This window comes from Canis lupus, chromosome 37 (genome assembly GCF_003254725.2).
Source record: "Canis lupus dingo isolate Sandy chromosome 37, ASM325472v2, whole genome shotgun sequence".
NCBI lineage: Eukaryota > Metazoa > Chordata > Mammalia > Carnivora > Canidae > Canis > Canis lupus.
The window spans coordinates 30,125,400-30,148,557 of record NC_064279.1 but is presented as its reverse complement, the minus strand read 5'-3'; the positions used below and the strand labels follow the sequence as shown (position 1 = coordinate 30,148,557).

The following is a 23,158-nucleotide window of genomic DNA, read 5'->3' as shown; positions in this document are numbered from 1 at the left end:
GAGGAAACGTTGCGTGGTGCGTACAGCTCGTCACGTCGGGGCCGGGGACCAGGTCTCCTGTCATCCTCCCGGTGACCTTCTGAGGGATGAGGTGGGAGAGGAGGGTCGCCCTTGATTTTACAGCTGAAGAGACCGAGTCCAGGGCACTTGTGGTCCTTTGCCTGACGCAGGCAGGCCTGGGCCTGCACCACAGTTGTGTTGACGGGGGCGCAGGTTTCTTCTGTGACCAGCCGAGCCCCGGGAGCCACTGGCAGGGAGCGCGGCAGGAGAAGTAGAGGCAGGCTAAGGCAAGGACCTCGGTGCCCGGGAGCCAGAGGCCGCGTCCGAGCCATGCGTCCGTCCCATCACTCCGGGCCGTCTCTGAGCTTTGCAGAACTTCTCCTGCCAGACATGCGGGTCAGTATAGACGCGTCATCCCTCCGAGTACTCCTTGGGGGTTTTGTGTGTTTACCTGTCTCTGCCCCGAGACGCGGGCCGGCAGCAGGCAGCGCAGGAGCGGCCTGTCCTAAAGCCGTCAACTATTTCCTCTTACCCTCCCCGCCCCTGTTCCCTCTTCCTACCCGGGAAGTGTTTCTAGATCCTGTGCCAATAGATACGCGTATACTTGTTTTGGAAGACACCCGCCTCCTGTAATTTCCCCCCAGAAGTTAAAATGAGGGGACCAGGGGACCATTTGCTCCAACACCCATTCCCGGCCTCTTGTGTGTGACCGTTTCACTTGCTGTGGTCAACGCAGAAAACCCGATGGGGTGGGCCTGATGGGTTCCTGCAGAGGCCACGCCTGGGGACGCCCGCGTGGGGGGCCTTACACGCGCTCCATTCCGCCTGGCACGCGTCTCGCTGCCGCCCCGGGGGATTTCGTCCGGGCTGCAGGGGCTCGAACCAGTCAGCCTAAGAGTGTTTGTTTTCTCGGGAAACACAGCCCTGCTAAAGGCACCGGGTGAAAAGTCGCTCAGAGCATTAAAAGCCTCAGTCATCAATCCATGGCCGGAAAATTTCGAAGTGGCTGGGGCTTGAGCGAAGGAAAGTGGCTTGAATGTGTAGGGCGCTTTAAGACAGCACTTGATTGCACGTTTTAAAATAGGGAATGCAAATTGAAATTCCTCCTGGGTGCTTTAAATCATGCATTATATGTGCAGTATTTTCAATTAGCCGCAGAAAAAATATGTTCCGTGTGGCTCTATTTTTACAGCTGGGAATTGCTCTGAGAACACAATTGACTATTTCATACATGTGAGATTTATTTAAATGACTCACGGGGCATTTGCAGTTTAACCAATAATTGAAAATATTGTTGCAGTGTGGCAGGTAGAACTAGGATGTCATTTCGCATTCCCGAAGAGGCGCCCCAAGCTCAGCAGCGTTCCATTAGTCAGAGGGCCGGGCAGTGGACAGGGAGTGAGCGCGGTACTGAGACTCAGTCCTTCCCTTTGCATTCCTGGGCTACGCCCCCCACCCTCCCCGGAAAGACTGAGGATGCTTGGCCGACTGGGGGCTCTCTGGGTGGTGCTCCCACGAGAGACCCCCAACGTGAAGATGTGGTCTTGTTTCTCTCGTTTCTCTCTCCTAGTCTCACGCACCGGACATGACAAAAGATCAGGTCAGGTGTGGGGAACCCCGTCCTTCCCCCAGCTCTTCTGTTGCCTCCCCCCCCCCCCCCCCGCCACTCTTTGCCAGCCATTTCACAGCAGACATCACCTCAAGTACTGATGCAGGAAGCTGAGGTGGCTCTCGGGATGGACCAACCAGCCTCTCCGCGGCCGTTCATGACTATTACTGGGAAGTTGGAATGCGTGCTCCCACCGTAATGACGTTGTAAATGGCGGTTGGGTGATTACTGAAATGCATTATTGCTCAGCGCGACTCAGACAGAGGGTAGGTTAATTAGGTATTTTGTGGTCAGCATTAAAGTCCTAACCACCAATTTCTAATTTTTCTCTGCATCAGTGGTTCTCAGCCACAGTGATCCTTCCTCCCACCCCAGGGGCGTTGGTTAAGGTCTCTGGATATTTGTCAACGTCTCCAGTCATTTGGTTGTTGCAACTGGTGGTTGGGTGGGGGGGCGGGTGCTACTAGCGTCTAGTGGGTAGAGGCCAGCGGTGCTGCTACACGTCCTACAATACACAGGATAGTCCCTCCAACAAGGAATTATCCAGCTTAAAATGTCTATAGTGCCCACGTTATGAAGCCTCGCTCTAGAATTTCTTTAAAAAAAAAAAAAAAAAAAACTTCCCCAAATATTTTAGAATACAACCTGCCTTAACATCTTGTGAGCCACCTCAGTGTCCCATGTGCCATGTTGGATGCATGGGAAGAGTGGCAAACAGGACACACAGGGGCCTCCCCTCACTCACAGGCATGAAGAGAGGGGGAGAGGCAGGTGTTCCAGGCAGGGGGCCATGGGCATGGAGGCCCAAGGCTGGAAAGAACCTGGCCTCTCCTGTGACCTGCCAGGAGACACGTGTGTCTCTGGAAGGAAGCCAAGTCCAGACAAAGCAGGTCAACTCACGGGATGTGGGAGGGAATTTTATTTCATTGTAAGAGTCAGGGACACCTGGTCTTGGTGCCAAGGGTCATGGTCAGCCTTCCTGGTCAGCAGGGTCACTGGGACAGTACACACGATGGATCGGGTGTCAGACACGTTCTACTCCAGAAATGCTGGTGACTTGACTCTGAGGACAAAGGAGAGAGAGAGTAGACTGTCCAGGAACTGTGTCAGAGGGAGAATGGTGGCAGCATTTGTTGGTGGTTCGGGTGAGGTCCCCCCTGGGAAGGGGGACCCCCCATACTTTCAGCTTAGATTTCTGGATGGTTGGGGTACTGCACCACCTGGGCTGTAGAACCTGGAAGAATGGCAGGTTTAGGGATGAATATGTCCTTTTTCCTCCCATCTTAGAATTTCTATGAGGATGGGTGAAGGGACACTCCTATATATCTTCCTCCTTAATTTTTCTTTTTTTAGAGGAAACTGTTTGAGTCAGCTCTGCTTGCTGAAATGTAAGGTATTTCTCCCCTATTACCTCTGCTCTCGGCTTGCCATCATAATAGGCTTTCCGCTATAGCTCAGAATTATTTCTAAATGGCTTCTTTGGGAAATCATCAAGCATTTTCTGTATTAGATATATTTTTTAATCTAAGCAAGTAAAACAGAGATGAGAGTCGGCTCACGGTCAGACTTGCACCATTGAGGCCCTCAACCACTAGGGCAGGTCTCCTCTGGCTTCACTGCACTAAAATTTTTAAAAATGGTTTTAATCTAATCCCACCCTATTTCATGTTTAGCTGGGAGGAAAACATTTTTTCTTATTCATGAGCCTGGCAGTCTTGGAAAGAACACAAGGAAAGTCTCCAGAGTCTGAGCCCATTTACAAAGTCACCCAGTGACCATCCATCATTTCCTGACCCCATCACCAGGGCTGTTTTTGGAGGCTGCATGGACCCTGGCTGCTGCCCCCTAGAGCATGAGGCCACCTTCCCTGAGGACTTGTGACCAGCTGTCAAGTCCTGATAAAGTCACATACTAGACCTTGGAATTCCTCCTACAGCAAAGAAATGAAGGAAATGGCCCGTGACTGAAAAAAAAGACAAGTAAATAGAAAAGTCAGTTTTTAAAATTTGTCTTGATTTTTAGAAATTGGAATTTGGGGGTATTTTGCAATTGAGGGAACTATGAAGATAGGTTGGTGTGTGGGCCTTGAGAAGCTGAGGAGAGATCCAAGGACTCCTGAGCCACCATGACGATGGTAGTAAGTGGCAATAATGGCAGAACTGGCTTTGGTCGAGCTCTTAGTATCTTCAAGAACTGTCCAAAGAGCCTGAGATGTGTTACCCATTGTTATTCTTCACAACAGCCCATAAGACAAGACTGCTATTATATGTACCCATTTCACAGATGAAGAAACTGAGGCACCATGCTGCGAAGTCCTTGTCAAAAGTCATATAGTAATGGAGCTGGGATTTGAACTTGGTTGGTTTGTCTCAGGAGCCTGCAGAGGCCAAGAAGACTAATCAGGGAGTTATGAAAAGGCATAAGTATGCAAAAACATTTTCAGTATCCCTTTTTAGAATATTGAGGTTTTTTAGCATGCTTGCAGGATCAGGAACAATTAAAGTAAATTTTAAAAAGATCTGTCTTAAGGTGCATTTGTTTGACAGAAATTTTTAATTAAGGATTTGAGTCTTACTTTTTTTTTCTACTTTGTATTTTGAGATAGTTGTAGATTCATATGCAATTATAAAGAAAAACGATGCAGTGGGATCCCATGCACCCTTTCCCTATTTCCCCTACTAGTAACACGTGCATAACTAACTATACACGACGATGAATACCGCAGCTGGGAAGTTGACATTGGTACAAGTCATCCATCTTACTCAGGTTCCTACAGGCACTCACTGGTGCGTGTGCATTTACTTGTCTGCAGTCTTAGTGTGTGCAGATTTGTGTGCCCCCCACCACAGGGGAGGTAGCATCAAGAGAACCTGCTCCATCATAAGGACCCTATGTGTCTCCCACCCTCCCTGGCACCTGGTAACCACTAATATGTGGTTTATAATTTTATAGACCTTTGTAATTTTGTCATTTTAAGAATATTTTGTAAATGGAATCCTATAGCATGTAACCTTTGGGAATTGACTTTTTTCACTTAGCCTAATTCCCCTGAGATCCATCCAAATTGCTGAGTGTACCAGTAGTTCATTCCTCTTAACCGCTGAGTGGTGTCCCATGGTGTGGATGTGCTGCAGTTTCTTAACCATCCACATGGGCTGTTTCTGGTTTGTGGCTATTACAAATAAGGCTGCTATGAACATTGGTGTAGAGGATTTTGTGTGAACACGAGTTTTCATAAATGTGCAGGATTGCTGGATTATATGATTGAATGCACATTTAGCTTTGTGAGAAACTGCCAAACCACTTTCCAGAGTTGGCTGTGTCGTTTTACATACCCACCAGGGCGAGTTAGCCTGTCTCTCTGCCTCTCCTCCAGCACGTGGTGTGATCACTAGCTTTTATGTTGGCCCTTCTGATAGCTGTGTAGTGATGGTCCGTTGTGGTTTTAATTTGCATTTCCCTAGTGGCAAATGACTTTGAACACCTTTTCGGGAGATTGCTTGCCATCTGTAGATTCTTTTCAATGAAATGTTTGTCGGTGTCTTCATCCATTTTCTGATGGGAGTGTTTGATTTTTCTTTTACTGTTGTATTATCTGAGTTCTTTATATATCATAGATACTAGTCCTTGGTCAGATATGCAGTTTGCAAATACTTTCTCCCAGGATGTTGCTTGTCCTTTCATCCTCTTTGCAGAGTCTTTTGCAGAGCAGATATTTTTTAATTTTGATGAGGTCTGGTTTATCAGTTTTTCCTTTTCTGAGTCTTACTTTTAGTATCAAGTCTAAGAACAAAGAAGGTTTTGACTCCTGCCTCTGCTGATGCAGCAGCCTGATTGTTGAAAAGAAGGCAGTGGGACAGGGTGGACATTGGTTCTCCCAGCTCCCGTCTGCTTTGGCCTTTGGCGGGTGTCATGTGAGCTGGTTGTCACAGGGTAGATGTTGCCTTGGAAACACCGTAAGATGATGATGGTGTGAAAAGAACAGTATTTCCAGAATCTCAGTTTCCAGAACCATTTACGACACCTCCTAACACAAGATGTTTTTGCACATGAGGTCTTCCATCTGGAGTAGTCCTTCCCGCCCCCTCTCTGTCCCCCTTTGTCCCATCATATCCAGCTCGGCCTCAGTGTTCTTCCCCCACCCCCGATGCAGCCCCCCTCAGAGCTGTGCCTCAGCCCTGCTGACGCGTGGAGCCGACAGCCCCTTGTTGTTGTGCAGGGCTCTCCTGGGCCCTTGAGGGTGTTGAGCAGGGTTCCTGGCCTCTGCCTTCTAGAAGCCAGTAGAGCCCCCCCACACCCTGTGGTTACAGCCAAAAATGTTTGCAGATGTTCCCTGGGGGGCACACCTGCCCAGGTGGGGCCCCTTGGCCCCAGGCCCTCAGCTCTGGGAGAGTAGGTGCTGAGTGTGTCTTGCCCGTGCGTCGGGTTCTGACCTCGGCACTGTGCCCGTCACGCTGGTGTCCGTTAACGTTGGTGAAAAGTAAGTGGACAAATGGCAGCTGCCGTCAGTCCTTCACGAGGCGGCCGGGGAACTCCCACCCTGACATCCGAAGAGCCGCGCTGTGGGTTTTGCACCCTGGAACCTGGAGTCGTCTCTCTGCAGGCGGATCCGGGCTGCCTTGTCCTCCCCGGCTAAGCCCAGGGTGCCCGATTTCTCCAGGTCCTGCCCCATTAAAGCCCACGTCCCCTGGCGGCCAGCGCGGGGCCCGCAGCCACCGACTTCCCCGCCTCCTCCGGAGAAAAAGAGGGCGTCCTGCAGGGGCGTTGGGGGGCGCCGCGGGGCCCTGCTGGAGACCCGAGTCCACCTTCCCCCGCTGGGTCCCTCTCCCTCGGGCTGGGCCCTGGTCCCTTTCCCCGGGGAGGGGAGGGAAACAGGATTTGGGCTCAGTTTTGCTGAGCAAAGCTCACAACCAGATGCAATTAGTTCAGCAAGTTCCCAGGGGCCGAGCCCAGCGGCCACAGGAGGATCGAGGGGGGGTGAGTGTTGGCTCCGAGTCTCTGACCTGGTAGGCCTGTCCCCTGACTCTGAATGCTGGAGCCGGCCCGGGCCTAGCAAACAAGGCTGCAGCGGGGGCGGGGGAGCCAGGCAGCAGTTGGGGGGACAGGGCCTGCTCCGGCAGCCACCACCTCCAGGGGAGGCTGGGGCTCCTCCTCTCCCTCCTCTGCCTGTGGGCATCGGGGCCTGGTGGAAGGTTCTTCCCGGGGCTCCTGGCTGCAGCTCGGCGTAACCCCGGCGCCCCACACCCCGGCCGCAGAACTTCTCTACAACAGGCTGGAGGTGAACGGGATTCCACGAGGGGGGCTGACAGCCCAAAGCTTTCCTTACTGGTGACACGCCTCCCCGCTGAGATTCCCAGAAGGGAAGCTGCGGATTCCCTCTTCTCCCACATGGAAAAGGCTTGGATTGAGAACCCTTGGGAGAGCCACCATGGTGTCAGGGCAGGAAACAGTCTTGGACTTCAGACTGAAGCCTGGATTCTAAATGAAGGAGAGTCAGGGTGTCCTCGAGCCAGCCAGCGTGGGGGAGAATGGGAAGGTGCGCTTCCTTGTGCTCAGGCAAGGCTCTCGCCCTTGTGTGGGGAGTTGTCTTGCTCATGTAGGATGTTTAGCAACATCCTTGACCTCAGCCCACAGGATGCCGGTAGCACCTCCTCCCAGTTATGACCACCCAGAATGTCTCCAGAAATTGCCAAATGTCCCCTGGGGGGCAGTGTCACCGCCCTCCCCGCTGAAAACCACTGCATTGAGGTAACAGATATTCTGTTCAACTCTTGTGCCTCATAAAGCTGTGGCCACTTGTTTACTCCTAGTATTTGCTAATTGAAGCACAGGACAGAGAGGTAGAAAGAAAGTGGTGTTTCTTCCCCTTTTCCTCGGTTGACCCTTTAAACCCCATCACAGGAAGCAGCATGACATATTGGCCAAGAGTGTCAGTTTTCAGACATGTCTTCACTGCGTATGACCTGTGCAGGCTATTTAATTTTTCTGGGGCTCTGGTCTTTTCCCCTGGAAAGTGTAAATACTAACACCTCCTTAAGTTGAAGAGTCAGCTAGATGTTGAGGGCACAAAACTCTAGGTACGGTGTCTGGTGTGTAGTAGGCATTCAATGAAGGATGACGCTTTTTCTTGAGTACCTGAGGATGTACTCCACGAGTTCATTTTCTTGTTGTTGTTGTTGTCATTGTTGTTGTCATTGTTGTTTTAGAGAGGGAGGGAGCGGGGGAGAGGAGGTCAGAGGAAGAGGGAGAGAGAGAAGATTAAGCAGGCTTCGCCGTCCAGTGTGGAACATGACACAGGGCTCGGTCTCATGACCCATGACCCTTAAGATCCTGACTGAGTTGAAATCAAGAGCTGGATGCTTAACTGGCTGAGCCACCCGGGCGCCCCTGTACTCCACAAGTTTTAAGCAAATTGGAATTTTTTTTTTTTTAATTAACACTAACAGGGGCGCCTGAGAGGCTCAGTCGGTTAACTGTCTGCCTTTGGCTCAGGCCATGACCCCAGGGTCTTCTGCTTCTCCCTCTCCCTCTCCCTCTCCCTCTCCCTCTGCCCCTCCCCCACTACCCCTTCTCTTTCATACAAATAAATGAAATCTCTTAAAAAATTTTAAAAATAAATCAGCACTAGCAGTTGCTGCTGCTACTTGAAATAGTGATCAGAACAGTTAATAACCATTGAAATACAATGTGTTTCATCCAGACTGAGTTCCTGGTATATGCCAGGGACTATGGTAAATGCAGGGAATAAAAAAAAATTGTAAACCATAATCCCTGCCTTTAAATATCTAATAGGTAGATTTAGCCATATAAGTGTGTCTAATCATGTTCATTGAAATAAAGCCATCAGTTATGAAAAAACTCGCCATGAAACGGTCTGTGGGTTGGAATGGGGTGTGACATGCATCTGAGGGTGTATAAATGGATCCCGCTACAAACCACGGGAGACTAACTCTGGGAAACACACAAAGGGCTGCAGTAGGGGAGGTGGGTGGGGAGATGGGGTGGCTGGGTGACGGGCACTGAGGAGGGCACATGATGGGATGAACACTGGGTGTTATACTATATGTTGGCAAATTGAATTTAAATTTTTAAAAAATTGTTGAATCCTGTAAAATAAATAAATAAAGGGATCCCACTCTATCTCTCAACTCTATCTCCTTCTCCAACAACTACCATTTTTGTACTCAGGCTTGTACGACCCTGTGATTTAACCACTGTTCTTGTGCTCTGGAGTCTTTTCTGCCCCCCACCCCCCACGATACATCTCACCTGATCTAAGTTCAGCTGATGTGGTTTTATAAATGAAAAGGGACACTTGTTTTAAAGCGATGTGTTCACTGTAGAAATTTTGAAAAATACAGAATAGTATAAAGAATGATAAACTCTTCTATTTCCCCATCAGAATGATTACATAGATAATCTCTGGATATCCATCGTCTTTTTTTCTGTGCTGTGTATTATTTTTACACACTTGATTATACCGTAGTTTTCCTTTTTCAATTAGGATATGTCCAGAATATATTACCATATCTTTACATTTTCTTCCAATAGAGTTTCTCAGCAGCTGGATGATGCCATGTTGGGTGGATGTCGTGAACTGACCCTTCTACTCTCCTAGACTTAGTCCCTGAGCCAAGGAGAAAGTGTGAATGATTCACTGAGGAAGCGCTCTGGGGTGAAACAGTGACTTGAGTGGTGGAAGTGGGGGCTAGAAAGGAAGCAGCCAGTTAGGGAGCGATACCAGTGAGGTCCCGCAGCCCAATCCCATGGGGAGCCCTGGGGAGTTGACTCCTCCTTCAAGTGGTCTCTGCCACTGAAGGCAAAGGAGCTAAGCTCTGCCACTCTTAGACCAGTAGTTAGTGGCTGTCGGCTTCCAGAGGGGCAAAGGACGCTGTGTGTGAACTCTCAGCCACGTAAGGCCCACTAGGAAAATGGGCTCCAACTCCCAGGAGGGTTGGGAAGGTAACAGGTACAAATATTAGCAAGAAGATACACAAAGCTGGTAAAATGACCCCTTCATTGGAAATTTAGGTTTGCAATGATCGTCGTTACTGCAATTATTTACAGCAAAGAATATCGCGACAATTCTGCTATTAGAAATAACTCCACAGTGAACGTTTTAGGCCCAAATCTGTTTATTACCTTAGGATTGATTAATAGAGAGGGTGTAACTGTTCTGACAGGTATATACATGTTTAAGGTTAGGCATACCCCAAGTTGCCTTTCAGAAAGCTGTTTTATCAATTTACTCTTCCAACATGTACTGGTCATTTTTTACCAGCAACAACCTAGGGAGAGCATCGATTTCTCACTTACGAATTGAGGACCTGTGAACAACATCGGAGTTATACTAAGGGGTCAGAAAAGTCATTTCATGGTCTAGCTCTGAGAACAGACTGAATAAGTAATACCTCACAATATGATTTTTTTTTAATTTTTATTTATTTTATGATAGAGAGAGAGAGAGAGGGGCAGAGACACAGGCAGAGGGAGAAGCAGGCTCCATGCACCAGGAGCCCGACGTGGGATTCGATCCCGGGTCTCCAGGATCGCGCCCTGGGCCAAAGGCAGGCGCCAAACCGCTGCGCCACCCAGGGATCCCACAATATGATTTTTAAAAATGTATCCAGATGTTATTACAGATAAAAAAAAGATTTTACATTTTATTGAACTGTTTACGAATTCATAGTAGCTTTTTTTTTCAGAGTAGCTTTTATCACATATCTTTACAAGTATTAAACGCATATTTAGTTGGGAAGTATCTGTAACGTTTACGTCTAAAGGAGGTGCTACCTTGTTTTAAAGCTCGGGAGCCACTGGTCACCAGCACTATAACATCTTAGGTCATCTCTTGGCTGCCACTGAGGGTGTCACCCATTTGAACTATTGCATCTTAAAAATTTCTCAGTAAGAAATTTCTACCAAACTCGATCCCACAAATAAAACAGATTTAGTGACTTAAGGCAACAGACGGAAAAACGTTAGACATTTCTTTGGATCACACCCCCTTCAACTATCATCGAGGAAGCCCTCCATTCTCTTACGGAGACATGGAAATACACTAGCATTGTCTTACTGTGCCTTAAAATAACCTAAGGAGGTTATCAGGATACAAACAGGGCTAAATCAAGGTGAAAGTATTGTGTTTGACCCATTTTCTTAGCTTGATCGTTGAGACTTTTTAAATAGCTGTTGAAATAAAAATCAGACTATTTCAGGTCTTGCGCATTGAGGAAGACAAGGGGCGGGGGGAGCTAACATTCGTTGGGTACTGCTCTGAGCAGGGTGCTGTGCTAGTTACTGTCTTTCTCTCGTGCTTATGGAAATCCCATCACCGGTATTGGAATTTGATTTCAACTAGAGCGTAGATGAGAAAGCTGAGGTTGGTAAAAAGATCGTAACTTGCCTTGGATCTCTTGGCTAGTGAGATGGTAAAATTGGAATTTGAACCTTAGATGAATTCCCCCTGACACTGAGAGGAAAATAGAATAAATGTCCCATAATCCTATATTCTAAAAGATAGACAACTAACAAAGCCCCAGTTGTCTTCTACCTCCTGGCCTTCCCCTTTTACAGAGATTTCAGAACAAATGATGTGTGGATGAAAGGCACTTGGCTGTCAGAGTGTACTTAACAAAATGTCTCTTCAAAGGAACCATTTAAATATCTTCCCATATATTTCAGTGGCTGAAAATTTCGTGCCTGTTTTTAGGTTCCTTTTGGTTAAATTAATGCATGTCATAGATCAATCATGTACTTTGAAGTCTGATAAAAATTTAAGGGGAAAAAAAAAATCCAAGAGGTCTCTCACCCTCTCTCAGTAACCTGAAAAAACATTTTAAAACCACCAGGCTACCGTCACTTTGATCAGCTGGCATTTCCTGTTTCTTCTATTAAGTTGTAAAGATGCTGACTCATTCTGCCAACACTCTGCAGGCTTCCCAGGGGTATCAGGATGCACTTCGGTTTTGCTTGTTCATCTAATTTTCCATCTTAAGAGCACATGTTAGATATTAGGAAAGTGAAGACAGGTTTCGGTGGACTCCATTTCAGTAATGTTCGCAGAGATACCAGAGTCGTCTCTGCATTTATAGGAGCATGTTTGAGGCTTAATGGCAATTATTTGTGCATAACCAGCACTGTCACTTTGCAGATACAGTCTTAATCACCGTGGATCAACTCCTGACGTCTCTAGAATGCCTCTTGCCAAACATCCTTAAGTGTCCGACCTTTGCCTGTTGGCAGAGTGTTGGAGGGCAGTATTTGGGCCTGACTGCTGGGCGACGGCCACTTGAACGGCTCTCCCTGGCAGCCCAGCACTTTCCCTTCATGCTTGTTTCTCTGGGGAAAACGGGCAGAAGAGGCCGCGATTCCGTATAATCCCATGTGCAGTTTCCCTCCGCCTCCTGTAGCTGCTGTGGAAGTAATGTTCAGCCTAAAGGCAGAGCAATATGGGGCCGAGTCTACAAACACAGAGACCAGAAGGGTATCTGCACTTTCCCGGTTCTAGAAAAATGTGTGAGCTTTCATTGAGGCGAGGGGCTGGTTGTCGCCCCTTCCCACCTGTGATAAACCTGGGACCCTGCCTTGCCATGCTGGATTCACTCTAGGTGCTCTCATTATTTGGTTCTCACAAGCCTTCGGGATGGGTTTGATCCAGGAGACTAACCACCTTCGCATGAGGATGATCCATTTTGATTATCCCAGGTAGCTCTGAATGCCCAGCTTCTTCCCCCATCTTTTCCTCACCCAGCGTGCCGCCTTGGGCTCTGTGTCCAGGTAAGCAGTCTCTCTTCCACAGTTTGAACTTTAACATTTGGATGTCAGTGTGGTCGGTGGACTTTGGATTTTTGATTTTCCACATTGCTCAGGACTCCCACAGTAAATTCGGAGTTTACTGGGTGAGGATACTCTGGTTGTCTCTAAATAAGGTCTCCCACGAAGAAGAACCAGAGCTCCTTAGGGAAGTGGCTGATTCTAGCTCGGGCCAGAAGGGTGCAGAATGAGCCTGGAATATCTTATCAAAGCAGAAGACAAGGAAGCTGTTGAGACTATGAGGTCATATGAGAGCTCAACCTGAAGAGGCTCGTTTTGAGCATCAGAAAAAAATAATGAAATTTCTGCAGATCGATACCATTAAAAAGTGTTGAAAAACATAAGTTCATAGTTATACTAAATGAACAAACACACGAAACCTCTCTGGTCAGCTCTGAGATGCGGGGTAACCAACTCATCATTTTAAGAACAATCTTAGGAACCGAATCAAGCATTCATCCTGCCTTTTGCTGTACAAGCTGAACTTCAGGATAACGGAATTAGTTGGTTATGGAAAATGTCTTTTTATGGAAGTGTTCCAGCTAATAAAGTTAGAAGGACAATAGCATCCTTTGGCAACCCTAATAAAACAATGCGCTTAGGCAGTGATCACGAACAGCCTCTCACATCACAAAAAAGAGACACATATGGCCACTTTCTCCCACTTCCAGCACCTGCTACAACACCTCTATGAGACATTCCTTAAAAAAAAAGAGAGAGAGAGAGAGAAATCTAAATCTGATCGGGCTCTAGAGCAGTAGAGGCAAACCTTCCGGAAAGAGCCAGGTAGTGAGTAGATGTGTCTGGCTTTGCTGGCCACGCAGCCTCTGTTGCAGCAGCTTGCTCTAGGGGCTCAGTGCAATCGTAGCCAAGACCAAAGTGTGGCCAGATCTGACCCGGGAGTTTGCAGACCCCTGCTCTAGGTCTGACCACGAGCTCGCGGCAAGTACAGAAGACAGAGGAGTCTGTTGAGCAGCAGTTAGCAAAATCCAGACCGTGGGACACTCTACAAGGCAACCTGGTTTCTCCAACAACAACAACAACAACAACAACAACAACAACAAAACTCGGAGGAAGAAGTCACAAAGAAAGCAAGACTTTTAAAAGGCAAGAGACTTATCAGCCAGTTGCAATATGTATGTGGAGCTTTTTTATTTTTTAAGATCCTGATTCAAGTAAACTATTAAAAATTTTTGAACCCTGGCTAGATATTAACATAGTAAAGAGTTAGTAATTCTTGAGTGGGATAATGATACTGTGTGTGTGTGTGTATTCACACATACGCATATATTCTTGAGTATATGCTGAAGATATTTTGAATTATATGATGTCTCCAGTTTGCTGCAAGACAGTTGCTGATTTTAAAAGAAATAAAATAAGCCAGGAGTTGATCACTACCTTATAAAGCATGTTAGGTCCTGGGGATTTGTTATTTTTCATACATTGGAAATCTTCCGTGACATTAAGATTTTGACACACACATTTTTACGAAATATATCACTTGACACGTATTTCAAAGAATGAGACGGGATGGAATACTCGCCGTTTATTAGACACTCCTGGGTCCTCCTAAAACAGATGTGAATCATCTGGCTCAGAGTTAGAGCCAGAAGAGTCTTCCAGTGTTTCCCCAAAACTGTTTACGTACATCTTATTTGTTATGCTAAATAGAACTGACAGAGGTATCCTGTTATTTATCATTTGAGCTGACAGATATGATTTTATTTATCTTTTGCTCATGTATTGTATGTAAAATGTATTTCATAGAAAATTTTAAAAAGCACTATTAAGCTTCATCTTTTCATGAAAGCATCTTTTCATGAAAATAAGCTTCATCTTTTGTGACCCACAAGCGCTTTCACAGCCTGGGGGGTGATGTAAGTGGAGCCACGAGGCAGTGGGGGCGGGGGGGGGGCGCCCAGCCCCCCCGTGGTGGTTGCCCGGCAAGCTGTGTGCCCTAGGAACGAGGACCCAGTGCTACCAGGGTCGTTTGTCCTGAGAATAACTCTAAATCTAGATTGCATGTGACATCTTCTAACTTGGAGTTGCTTAAAATACCTTTAGGCTGCCTTTTATTCCAAACCAAGCCCTTAAGCAGCCGGGTGAGCCCCGTGAGTCAGCCTCTGATTCGGTGACTCCCAGTGACCCGGCCCTAAATAAGACCCCAGGGCCCACTCAGGTTCTAAAGTCCCACGGCCCTGCTCTCCATGAGCTTCCAGAAACAGACTGGAAAAGCTAAATGAAATGTAAAGAGAGGAAATGCTGTGGAAATTCAGAGAAGGGGGTAAGAAGACCCAGCTGGGACAACATGGGGGAGCCCCCCACAGGCCGTGCGTGAAGTTAGGGGAGCACTGCTGTCACCAGGGGGGTAAGGGAGAGAAGCGAGGACATAAGCACAGGGAAGACCAGGGCCTAGACCCTTTAGGAGGAAAGTCGGCAGATTTCACAAACTGCTGGCCTCTTCCATAAGCCGCCCTCGGAGGATTTTTCAGGCCGATGCAGTGTTCTGAACAGTCGGGGGAACATAGGCAGCAAACGGGGAAGTACGACACCGAAGTTCAGCAGAGGGTTTGAGACCGTGAGCCACGGATCCGAGCACGACCTGTGTGGACGTGATGGTTGAAGGGATGGCACCTGTGGGTGGCGTGTTTCTCTAACGTCCAAAGCCGGGAAGGGAGGTGTTGCTAAGTGTAAGGCTGCACTCCCCATCTGGCCTTGGTAAAACCCCCAGCTCGTTCTTTTTTTTCACCCCACTGAATCTCATTTGAAGCTCAGAGCAGTACACACTTACTTTCCAGACATCCTCACACGGGGAAGGAGCGGTTTTGGAGTACGAGACCCCAGAAGTATGTGGGGAAAGAGAATCCCACATTTGGAAGGTAGGCCTGTGGTGATGGCTTTATTTATAGGTTTACAGTCTCCCTCCAGTGATGGCCTAACCCAGACTCTTCTTGGTTTGTGTGTGTGTACGTGTGTGTGTTTACTGTTATGAAAAGATTATTCAAGAAATGGAACCATTTAAACAGATTTACGATCTTCCGTACAGGCGGTGCAATACATTTGGGCAATAGCTTTATTCCTTCTCTCTTATGTGAAAGTTTCAAGTGTAATTTCTCCTAAAAATAAACAGGAGGTTACTATGTTCTTCCCCTAATGAGAATCTGCTTGTTGTCGAGAGTAAGCATTTTCGAGCCTGATTAACTCCAGCAGTTATTTCATGTAAAAGACTGTCTACTTGGACATGAATATGTATCAGTTAGGAATTTTATAAGCCAGAGTAATTTATGGATCAGCACCCGCTCTCCTGGCTCCTGAACTCTGGAGAGGAGTGAAAGCTCAGCCGCAGACGTGTACATAAGCCAGGTGAGCTTGAACGAGGGAGCGTTTCGCCTCGGAACCTGAGGCCAAGAAGAAGTTATGCCCAGAACATCAATCAAAAATAGCTCCGGTTCCAATCCCTGCACAGCTCCGACACCGTCCCAACATGCTGTTATGAAACTGCGCATAGGCACCTCTCAGAAATGTCCCAAATGCACGAAACCAAGAAAAACACCCGTGGCAGCCTTCCGCCTACTTCATAATGAAACTGTTCTTTTAGCAAAAAAAAAGCCATAACCAAGCAAAACCCTGCTAAATAAGATGGTTATTTATTTGGGAGGGCTGTCTCTGCTGACTCCGAAACATCGGAGCGGAGAGATTTTTCTCTTACTGATCCTTTCTACCTGTTTTACAGTCGTCTACGTGAATCTGTATAGCATTGGGTTGAATCATCTTTAAGCTATCAGAGACAGAACCCATTTGATGTCCTGTATGAATGTGCAGGTTCAAATATTTCTTCAAACCGTTAGTAATCCAGGAGGATCTCTTTGGGAGGCTTGGAGAGTAGAGATCAGGTGTCCTGGAGGTGGTGTCAGAACAGGCTCTCACGCGGGAGTCAACGATTCAGGCCGATGAAGTTGGTGCAAGTGACCAGATTCAACCGTTGGTAGAAAAGATCATACAGCTGGTTTTATACTTGTAAAATGCTTGGTGGTATATTAAGTCTCAAAGAGATTTATTTCTAGAGAGAAGGGACGGAGGGAGGACGGGCGGACACAGTGTCTTAATTTTTAGATGAAATGAGTAAGGCCTCCTTAGTCAGCTTTTGGAAGCTCTCCAGCGTCCAACAGGCTGAACGAAACTCAGGGGATTGCCATGGTCTGAGAGCCAGTCCAGGGTGCCAAAGCCAAAACAGGCCACGCTGGCCATAGGAAAGCCCCAAGTAAAGTAGGAGTGTATGTAGGTCACTTACATGTTTTGAATTTAGACAGGCTGTCGTAACGCAATTATTTTACAGTTAAGCCTTGGAGAAGCTCTGTGTGTTCTAAATTCTTAAAAATGCAATTGTTTCACAATATAGGAGACGATTGCAACATCCCCTTGAATGATGGGCATTAGTGCTCACCTTGTGGCCTGAGGGGTGGGGAGCGGGGGTGCAGGTGGGGCACTTTGATGACCGTCCTCTCTCCAGCCCAGCGAATCTCACTCCCTTTGGAAAGTGTCTGGAGCTCACCACAAGGCTCAGAACCAAACACAATCACTTTTTTTTTTTAAGATTTTATTTATTTATTCATGAGAGACAGAGAGAGAGAGAGAGAGAGAGGCAGAGACACAGGCAGAGGGAGAAGCAGGCTCCATGCAGAGAGCTCAATGTGGGACTTGATCCCGGTACCCCAGGATCATGCCCCAGGCCAAAGGCAGACACTCAACCGCTGAGCCACCCTGGCATCCCCACAATCACTTTTTTAAAGTCACACTCAACAAACATTATTTTGATGCAGGAAAAAAAATAATCGGCAAAAACAGAGTATTAGGCATCAGGTCTAATCCCACCTGTATTTGCTAAACATCTATCATGACCCGGAGCGGGAAGCGGAGCGGGATGCATCGAAGGGGAGGCAAGAGGCAAGGGAAACCCCAAACACCCGATTTTGCCTAATTTCTCTAGAGCGCATAGGCCTCCTTTCCCTGCACTCCAGCTCCCCTGTTTCCTAAAAGGCTCCCCTCTTTCTCATTCTTTGCAGACATTCCCAATCTCCCACATGTTCAGGGCACATGACAGGAGGACAGATCGGCCCCTCTGGAAACTAGTGCTTAGCAGAGGTTTGCGTCCGCAGGGGAGGAGCCAAATTAGCCACATGCCCAACTCGGCTTTTGTTTTCCCACCTGCCTCTTTCAAGTTCTTACTTAATGAAAATATTTGCTTTTCCGTAAGTGCATGTGACTTTCCCACCTCTTCCTTGTCACAGCCAAAGGAAGCTCAGTAAGGGGGAATCCGGAAAGAACGCGGACTTCAGACAAATCACTGTGATCAACAATATCCGTGCAAACGGTGCCATTCTCTCAATGGACAAATTTGCCGATCGTTCTGCCCTATTGTAGATGTGGGGGTATCATTTATTTTAATCAACAGTCCCTTAATTAAGAAAGTAACATGTGTGTGTATGGTCAAAAAAATAATAATTGAGAACCTGTGGTTATAAGGTAATCCTAGCGACCCGATGGATTCGCTTTCTTTTTTTCTTTTTTTTTCTTTAAAGCCCTCCTGTCGTTTCTTGGGACCCCTAGAAGGAAACCCAGGAGCCATACATATGGGGGTCTCTGGGCCTTCTTCCTCTCGCGTCCTCCCCCAACTCCCATCTCGGGGGCCATGTACCGTGCGGGGTGCGGGGTGCAGGGAGCAGGGCTTCGCTCTCATTCAGGACGCGTCGCACGTGTTCTCCAGGCAGAGGTGTCTTCCCTGACCTGACCCCCCTCCCGCCCCGCGGTGTCCCTGCCTCAGCCCCACTCACAGGCACAGGGCCCTGACCCCTCTCTGAAGTTACTGTATTGCCTGCTGGCTTATTTGGGGGAATGTAAGGTCCAGGGAGGCAGGGGGCTTGTGCAGCCATCTCTAGTGCTATGCCCAGCACGTCCACGAGGGCCCCGCACCCACCAGCGCTCGGGCAATAACCGCTTCAGTTACATGAAGGGCAGTTGAAAGATTGAATGGTGCCTGGCACATAGTTGGGAGCCTACCAGTCGGAGGCTCCCGTCCTCTCCCTCCGCCCAGCTCCCTGAAAAAAATGGCGAAAATGGATTTAATCCACACTGTTCATCTTAAATAAATTAACGTGGCGCTCAATTATACGGGGTACAATGACTCATACCTACTTGACTATAAAGTAGGTCCCTCCAAAGGTGTTCATCTAAGAATCCACATGTATATTTTTTTTAATTTTCCAGGTTGTCCTTGCCGAAAGGAACCATGAATTGGCATTTCTCCTTCTTCCTCGTGGCCGCAGTGACCTTGCCCTCCGTGTGCTCCCAGTTCAACCCGCTGTCCCTGGAGGAGCTAGGCTCCAACACAGGAATCCAGGTTTTCAACCAGATTGTCCGATCCCGGCCTCATGACAACGTGGTGGTGTCCCCCCACGGGATTGCATCCGTCCTGGGGATGCTCCAGCTGGGAGCCGACGGCAGGACCAAGAAGCAGCTCACCACGGTGATGAGATACGGCGTGAACGGTGCGTGCCCTCTGAGCTCCGGCTGGTGGGGCGGCGAGGGGGCCTGCACCTGGTGGGGTTCGGGGGTACCAACCTGGCAGCTGGGGTCTCCTCCCCGGGACCCTGTGACGCTTCTGGAAGCTTGTGTCCCATCGCCACGGGACTTCAGTCACTTGATCTCCCCACCCTCCCCTGGTTACTCATCTCTAAAGAGAAAGCTTCCCACCTGCCCCACGTACCTGGTGCGTCATGGTTGTGAATGTCCTTTGAGAGCCCGTGAGCCGGGTGAGCTGGGCAGGTGGCTGGGTGTGGCCAGGGAGGACAGCATGGGGAGCCTTGTTGGGATGGCACCGTCCCGTGTCCTGACTGTGCTGGTGACCTCATGAATCTATGTGGGTGAGAAAAATCAGAGGGCTCTGAGGGGCTCAGCGGTGGAGCATCGGTCTTCAGCTCAGGGCGTGACCCTGGGGTCCAGGGATCGAGTCCTGCATCGGGCTCCCTGCAGGGAGCCTGCTTCTCCCTCTGCCTGTGTCTCTGCCTCTCTCTGTGTGTCTCAGGAATAAATAAATAAGATCTTAAAAAATAAAAAAGAAAAGAAAACTCACATGCACGCGCACACACACACACACACATACCTGTAAACCCAGGCAGTGTGCATGAGCTCTGCAACCTGACCCAGGGGCAATCTCCAGGCTGTGACACTGAGCTGCAGTCCTACAAGGTATTACCACTGGGGGGAAACCGAGTGAAAGGCACATGGAACCACCCTGGATATTGTTTTGCAACTTCTTGTGAATCTATCACTATATCAGAACAAAAAGCTTAAAAAAGTATTTTTTTGAAGTAAGGCCCAATGGAAAAGATTTGAATCATTTCAAATTATCTATGGAAACTTTTTTTTTGTAAACTTAAAAAAAAAAAGATGTTAGTTATTGCTTTGAGAGAGAGAGGGAGAGACAGCAGGAGCAGGAGGAGAGGGAGCAGCAGACTCCCCACTGAGTGGGGATCCCGACCCGGGGCTCGACCTGAGGACCCCAGGATCATGACCTGAGCCCAAGGCAGCCGCTTCAGCACCCGAGTGCGCACAGGCACCCCATCGGCACGGCCCACAGGTTGTCTGTCTGCAGGCACAGGTGCCTCAGGCTGCGGTCAGACCGCCCCCCCCCCCCCGCCGCCCCCAGGCCCAGCCGACCTTGTGCGCAGGCACCGTGTGAGGGAGCAGAGCGGCCCTCACTGTCCTCGGTGCCACCGCCGCACCTGCGCTGGGAGCAAGTCACTATGTCCAATGTTGGCCGCCGTGGTGGCGAACCAGGGAGGCGCCCTCCCCGTGCCCTTGCGCACCTGTTGGCCTCACAAAGTCCTGGGTCCTAACTGCAGGATGACCCCGGCCGCGAGGGGGCGGCCAGGCAGGGGTCCAGGTCGCCCGGGCCTGGTGCTGTGCCCTCGCCGGCTGCATCAAGTGCGGCCCCCGGGCTGCCCCCACCCGGGACCCGGAGCACCCTGCCGGTAACGCGGCCTGCAGGTTTGCACGTCCGCGGTCGGCCCCTGCGCAGCCCTGGGAGCGCGCCACCCTGTCCAGGCACCAACACCCGCAAACACCCCGGGGAGCTGCGGCTTCCAGACGAATCGCTGCCGGAGCCTCCCGCCTGTCCCGGGGCGCCGACCCCCCCCCAACCCTGCTGGTGGGTGTGGCCCGAGCGGCCACTGCTGTGGCCCTGGTCCTGAGCCACACTCTCTTTAAGCTGCCCTCCTGCGGGTCTGACCCTGATGCTCCTGCTGGCTCCCCCACCTTCTTTCTCCTGCAGCACCAGCAGGGATGTTCTAGAAGGGGCTCCAGTCAGGGGACAGACCCCTGCAGAGCTGCCCTAGCTCTGCCTAGGCCTCAGAGCTCTGGTTAGGGACGCGCTCACGAGGACAGAGGCCAAGTGCTCAGGTCAGGGACGTGCTCACAAGGATGGAGGCAGAGCGCTCAGGGTAGAGACGTGCTCACAAGGACAGAGACCGAGCACTCAGGTCAGACGCATGCTCAGGTCAGGGACGTGCTCAGGGTAGGGATGTGCTCACGAGGACAGAGGCCCGGCAGTGCTGGACCAGTGAGGAGGGTCTGCACCCTCTTTCCTGGTGGGGGACCAGCCGTGTGGCCGGAAGCCTCAGGTGCTGGCTTTTGTCCTCCATCCTGCACTTGCCCCCCTGGGCCTGCTCCTGGAACATCACCATAGGTAGGGCAGTAAGAGGGCCCCTCCTCCAGCCCCAGCCTTCACCCTGGCCCTATTCAGTGGGTCTGCAGACAGTGGGGGACAGGTCAGCTCTCTGGAGACTGTCGCGGCGACACTGCAGGCTGTTAGGACAGTGTCCTTTTCAAAGGACCCCAAGAGTCTGTCACTGGAGCTCCCTGTAGAAACATGTTTCGTTCTTGTAATTTATTTTCCTCTTTTCCATATTCTGAAAGCAAACAGAGCATGTATGAATGGCTCCCATAAAATAAAGCTTACATTGCCATAAAATTAATCCCCGTGCTTTTCGAGCTTGATATTAGGTAAAAATCACACTGTCCCTGGATGGTGGCACGTGGCAATGTTTTATGGTCTTTTAAATGTCTATTTTATCCATCCATTTTTTTTTCCAAAATAGAAAAAAAGAAATCACATTGTTAAATCTTTGGCAAGAAAAGAGCGCTAAAGATTGTTAAGAGAGAAAAAGAGAACGAATTAGGAAGATTCCTTGGATTGATTCCCCATGGCTACGTAAGGAAGAGCTGGCCAGTCTCCCTGGAGATCTCCCAGAGGATGAGGCCTATGTGGGGAAGGTGCTGAGGTGCCACGAATATGCAGTTAGGGTGCCAGAAGCGCCACTGATTTTCAAGAACTATTAATAATTTGACTTGATTTGGGGGACGCCTGGGGGGCTCAGCGGTTGAGCATCTGCCTTGGGCTCAGGGTGTGATCCTGGAGACCCAGGATCGAGTCCTGCATCGGGCTCCTTGCAGGGAGCCTGCTTCTCTCTCTGCCTGTATCTCTTCCCCTCTCTGTGTCTCTAATAAATAAATAAATAAAATCTTAAAAAAAAAAAAAAAACAATAATAATTTCACTTACTATTACCACCCCCACCTTTGTCTTGACACCAGGCCACTGAGGAAGCAGAAGGCTTGGTCTCTCGCTACTCAGGCCTATCTTGTTTGTACTGTTACTATTTGCCATACTGAGGAAAGATGATTCCAAAAAAAAAAGGAGGGGGGCTTTTCTGAATTGCTGCATTTTTCCATTTCTCCTGTAGGAGTCGGTAAAGTGTTAAAGAAGATCAACAAGGCCATCGGCTCCAAGAAGAATAAAGACATTGTGACCGTGGCCAACGCGGTGTTCGTGAAGAACGGCTTTAAGATGGAAGTGCCTTTTGTTACCAGGAACAAAGACGTGTTCCAGTGTGAAGTCCAGAACGTGAGCTTCGAGGATCCGGCCTCTGCCTGCGACTCCATCAACGTGTGGGTCAGGAACGAAACCAGGGGTGAGTGGCCCTGTTCCCCGGAGCGGTCCGCGCGGACCCACTGGCCGCTCTGCCTTCCCCCTCGGCAGGATCCGTGACTCAGTCTCCCTTCTGTCCCCGTGGCATGGGCAGCGGAGCGGAACACAGCCCCCGCCCCCCACCCCCCGGCTCGTCTCTGCCGAGGCTGTCCCCGCAGCCCCTGGCCGTCCTGAAGGTGCAGCCGCTGGGCATCGGTGCCTGTCCCTCCCTGCCTGCGCCACGCGGGATTGAGCCCTCTCCTTGCTTTGCATCCGTCTTGCTGTCACCTCGGGGGGGCCTCCTCTGTGCCCACGACTGGCGTGCAATCGGCCTTCCGCTGCCCCTTCCTTACGGCGCTTGCACGCAGTTCTCCTCTCATCAGGCGGAGGGACTGCCGAGCGGGGGTTTGTAAACCGGGGGGCTGCGCTGGAAATGTGCCGCAGTAGCGATGGGTCCAGAACATTAGAGGGACGTTAAGGCTGCAGCTAGAGACTGGGGGACCTTTTCTCATGGGAGGTAGAGTCAAGGCCACAGGAAGGGACCCAGAGACTCAACTGGGACCCAAGGATAGAATGCAAGGAAACCGGCTTTTCGGGTCGTTTCTCAAAGCCCGGTTCCGGGGGCGCCTGCATCAGAATTACCCAGGGCATTTGTTTCCGGTGCCGGTCACCGGCCCCCGACCTCCTGTATCAGAACCTGTGAGCGAGGGGC

General features: G+C 49.6%; 1 protein-coding gene across 2 annotated transcripts in view; it reads left to right on the top strand.

The window, feature by feature from the left end:
- The window catches only part of SERPINE2 (serpin family E member 2), a 57,264-nt gene that overhangs the window by 14,193 nt on the left and 19,913 nt on the right, over nt 1–23,158 (top strand). For both annotated transcript variants that reach the window (XM_025441730.3, XM_025441731.3), the window contains exons 2-3: nt 18,689–18,969; nt 22,223–22,450. In XM_025441730.3, the coding sequence (XP_025297515.3) occupies nt 18,711–18,969; nt 22,223–22,450 (487 nt within the window). In that variant the 5' untranslated portion in view covers nt 18,689–18,710. The remainder of the gene's footprint in view (nt 1–18,688; nt 18,970–22,222; nt 22,451–23,158) is intronic.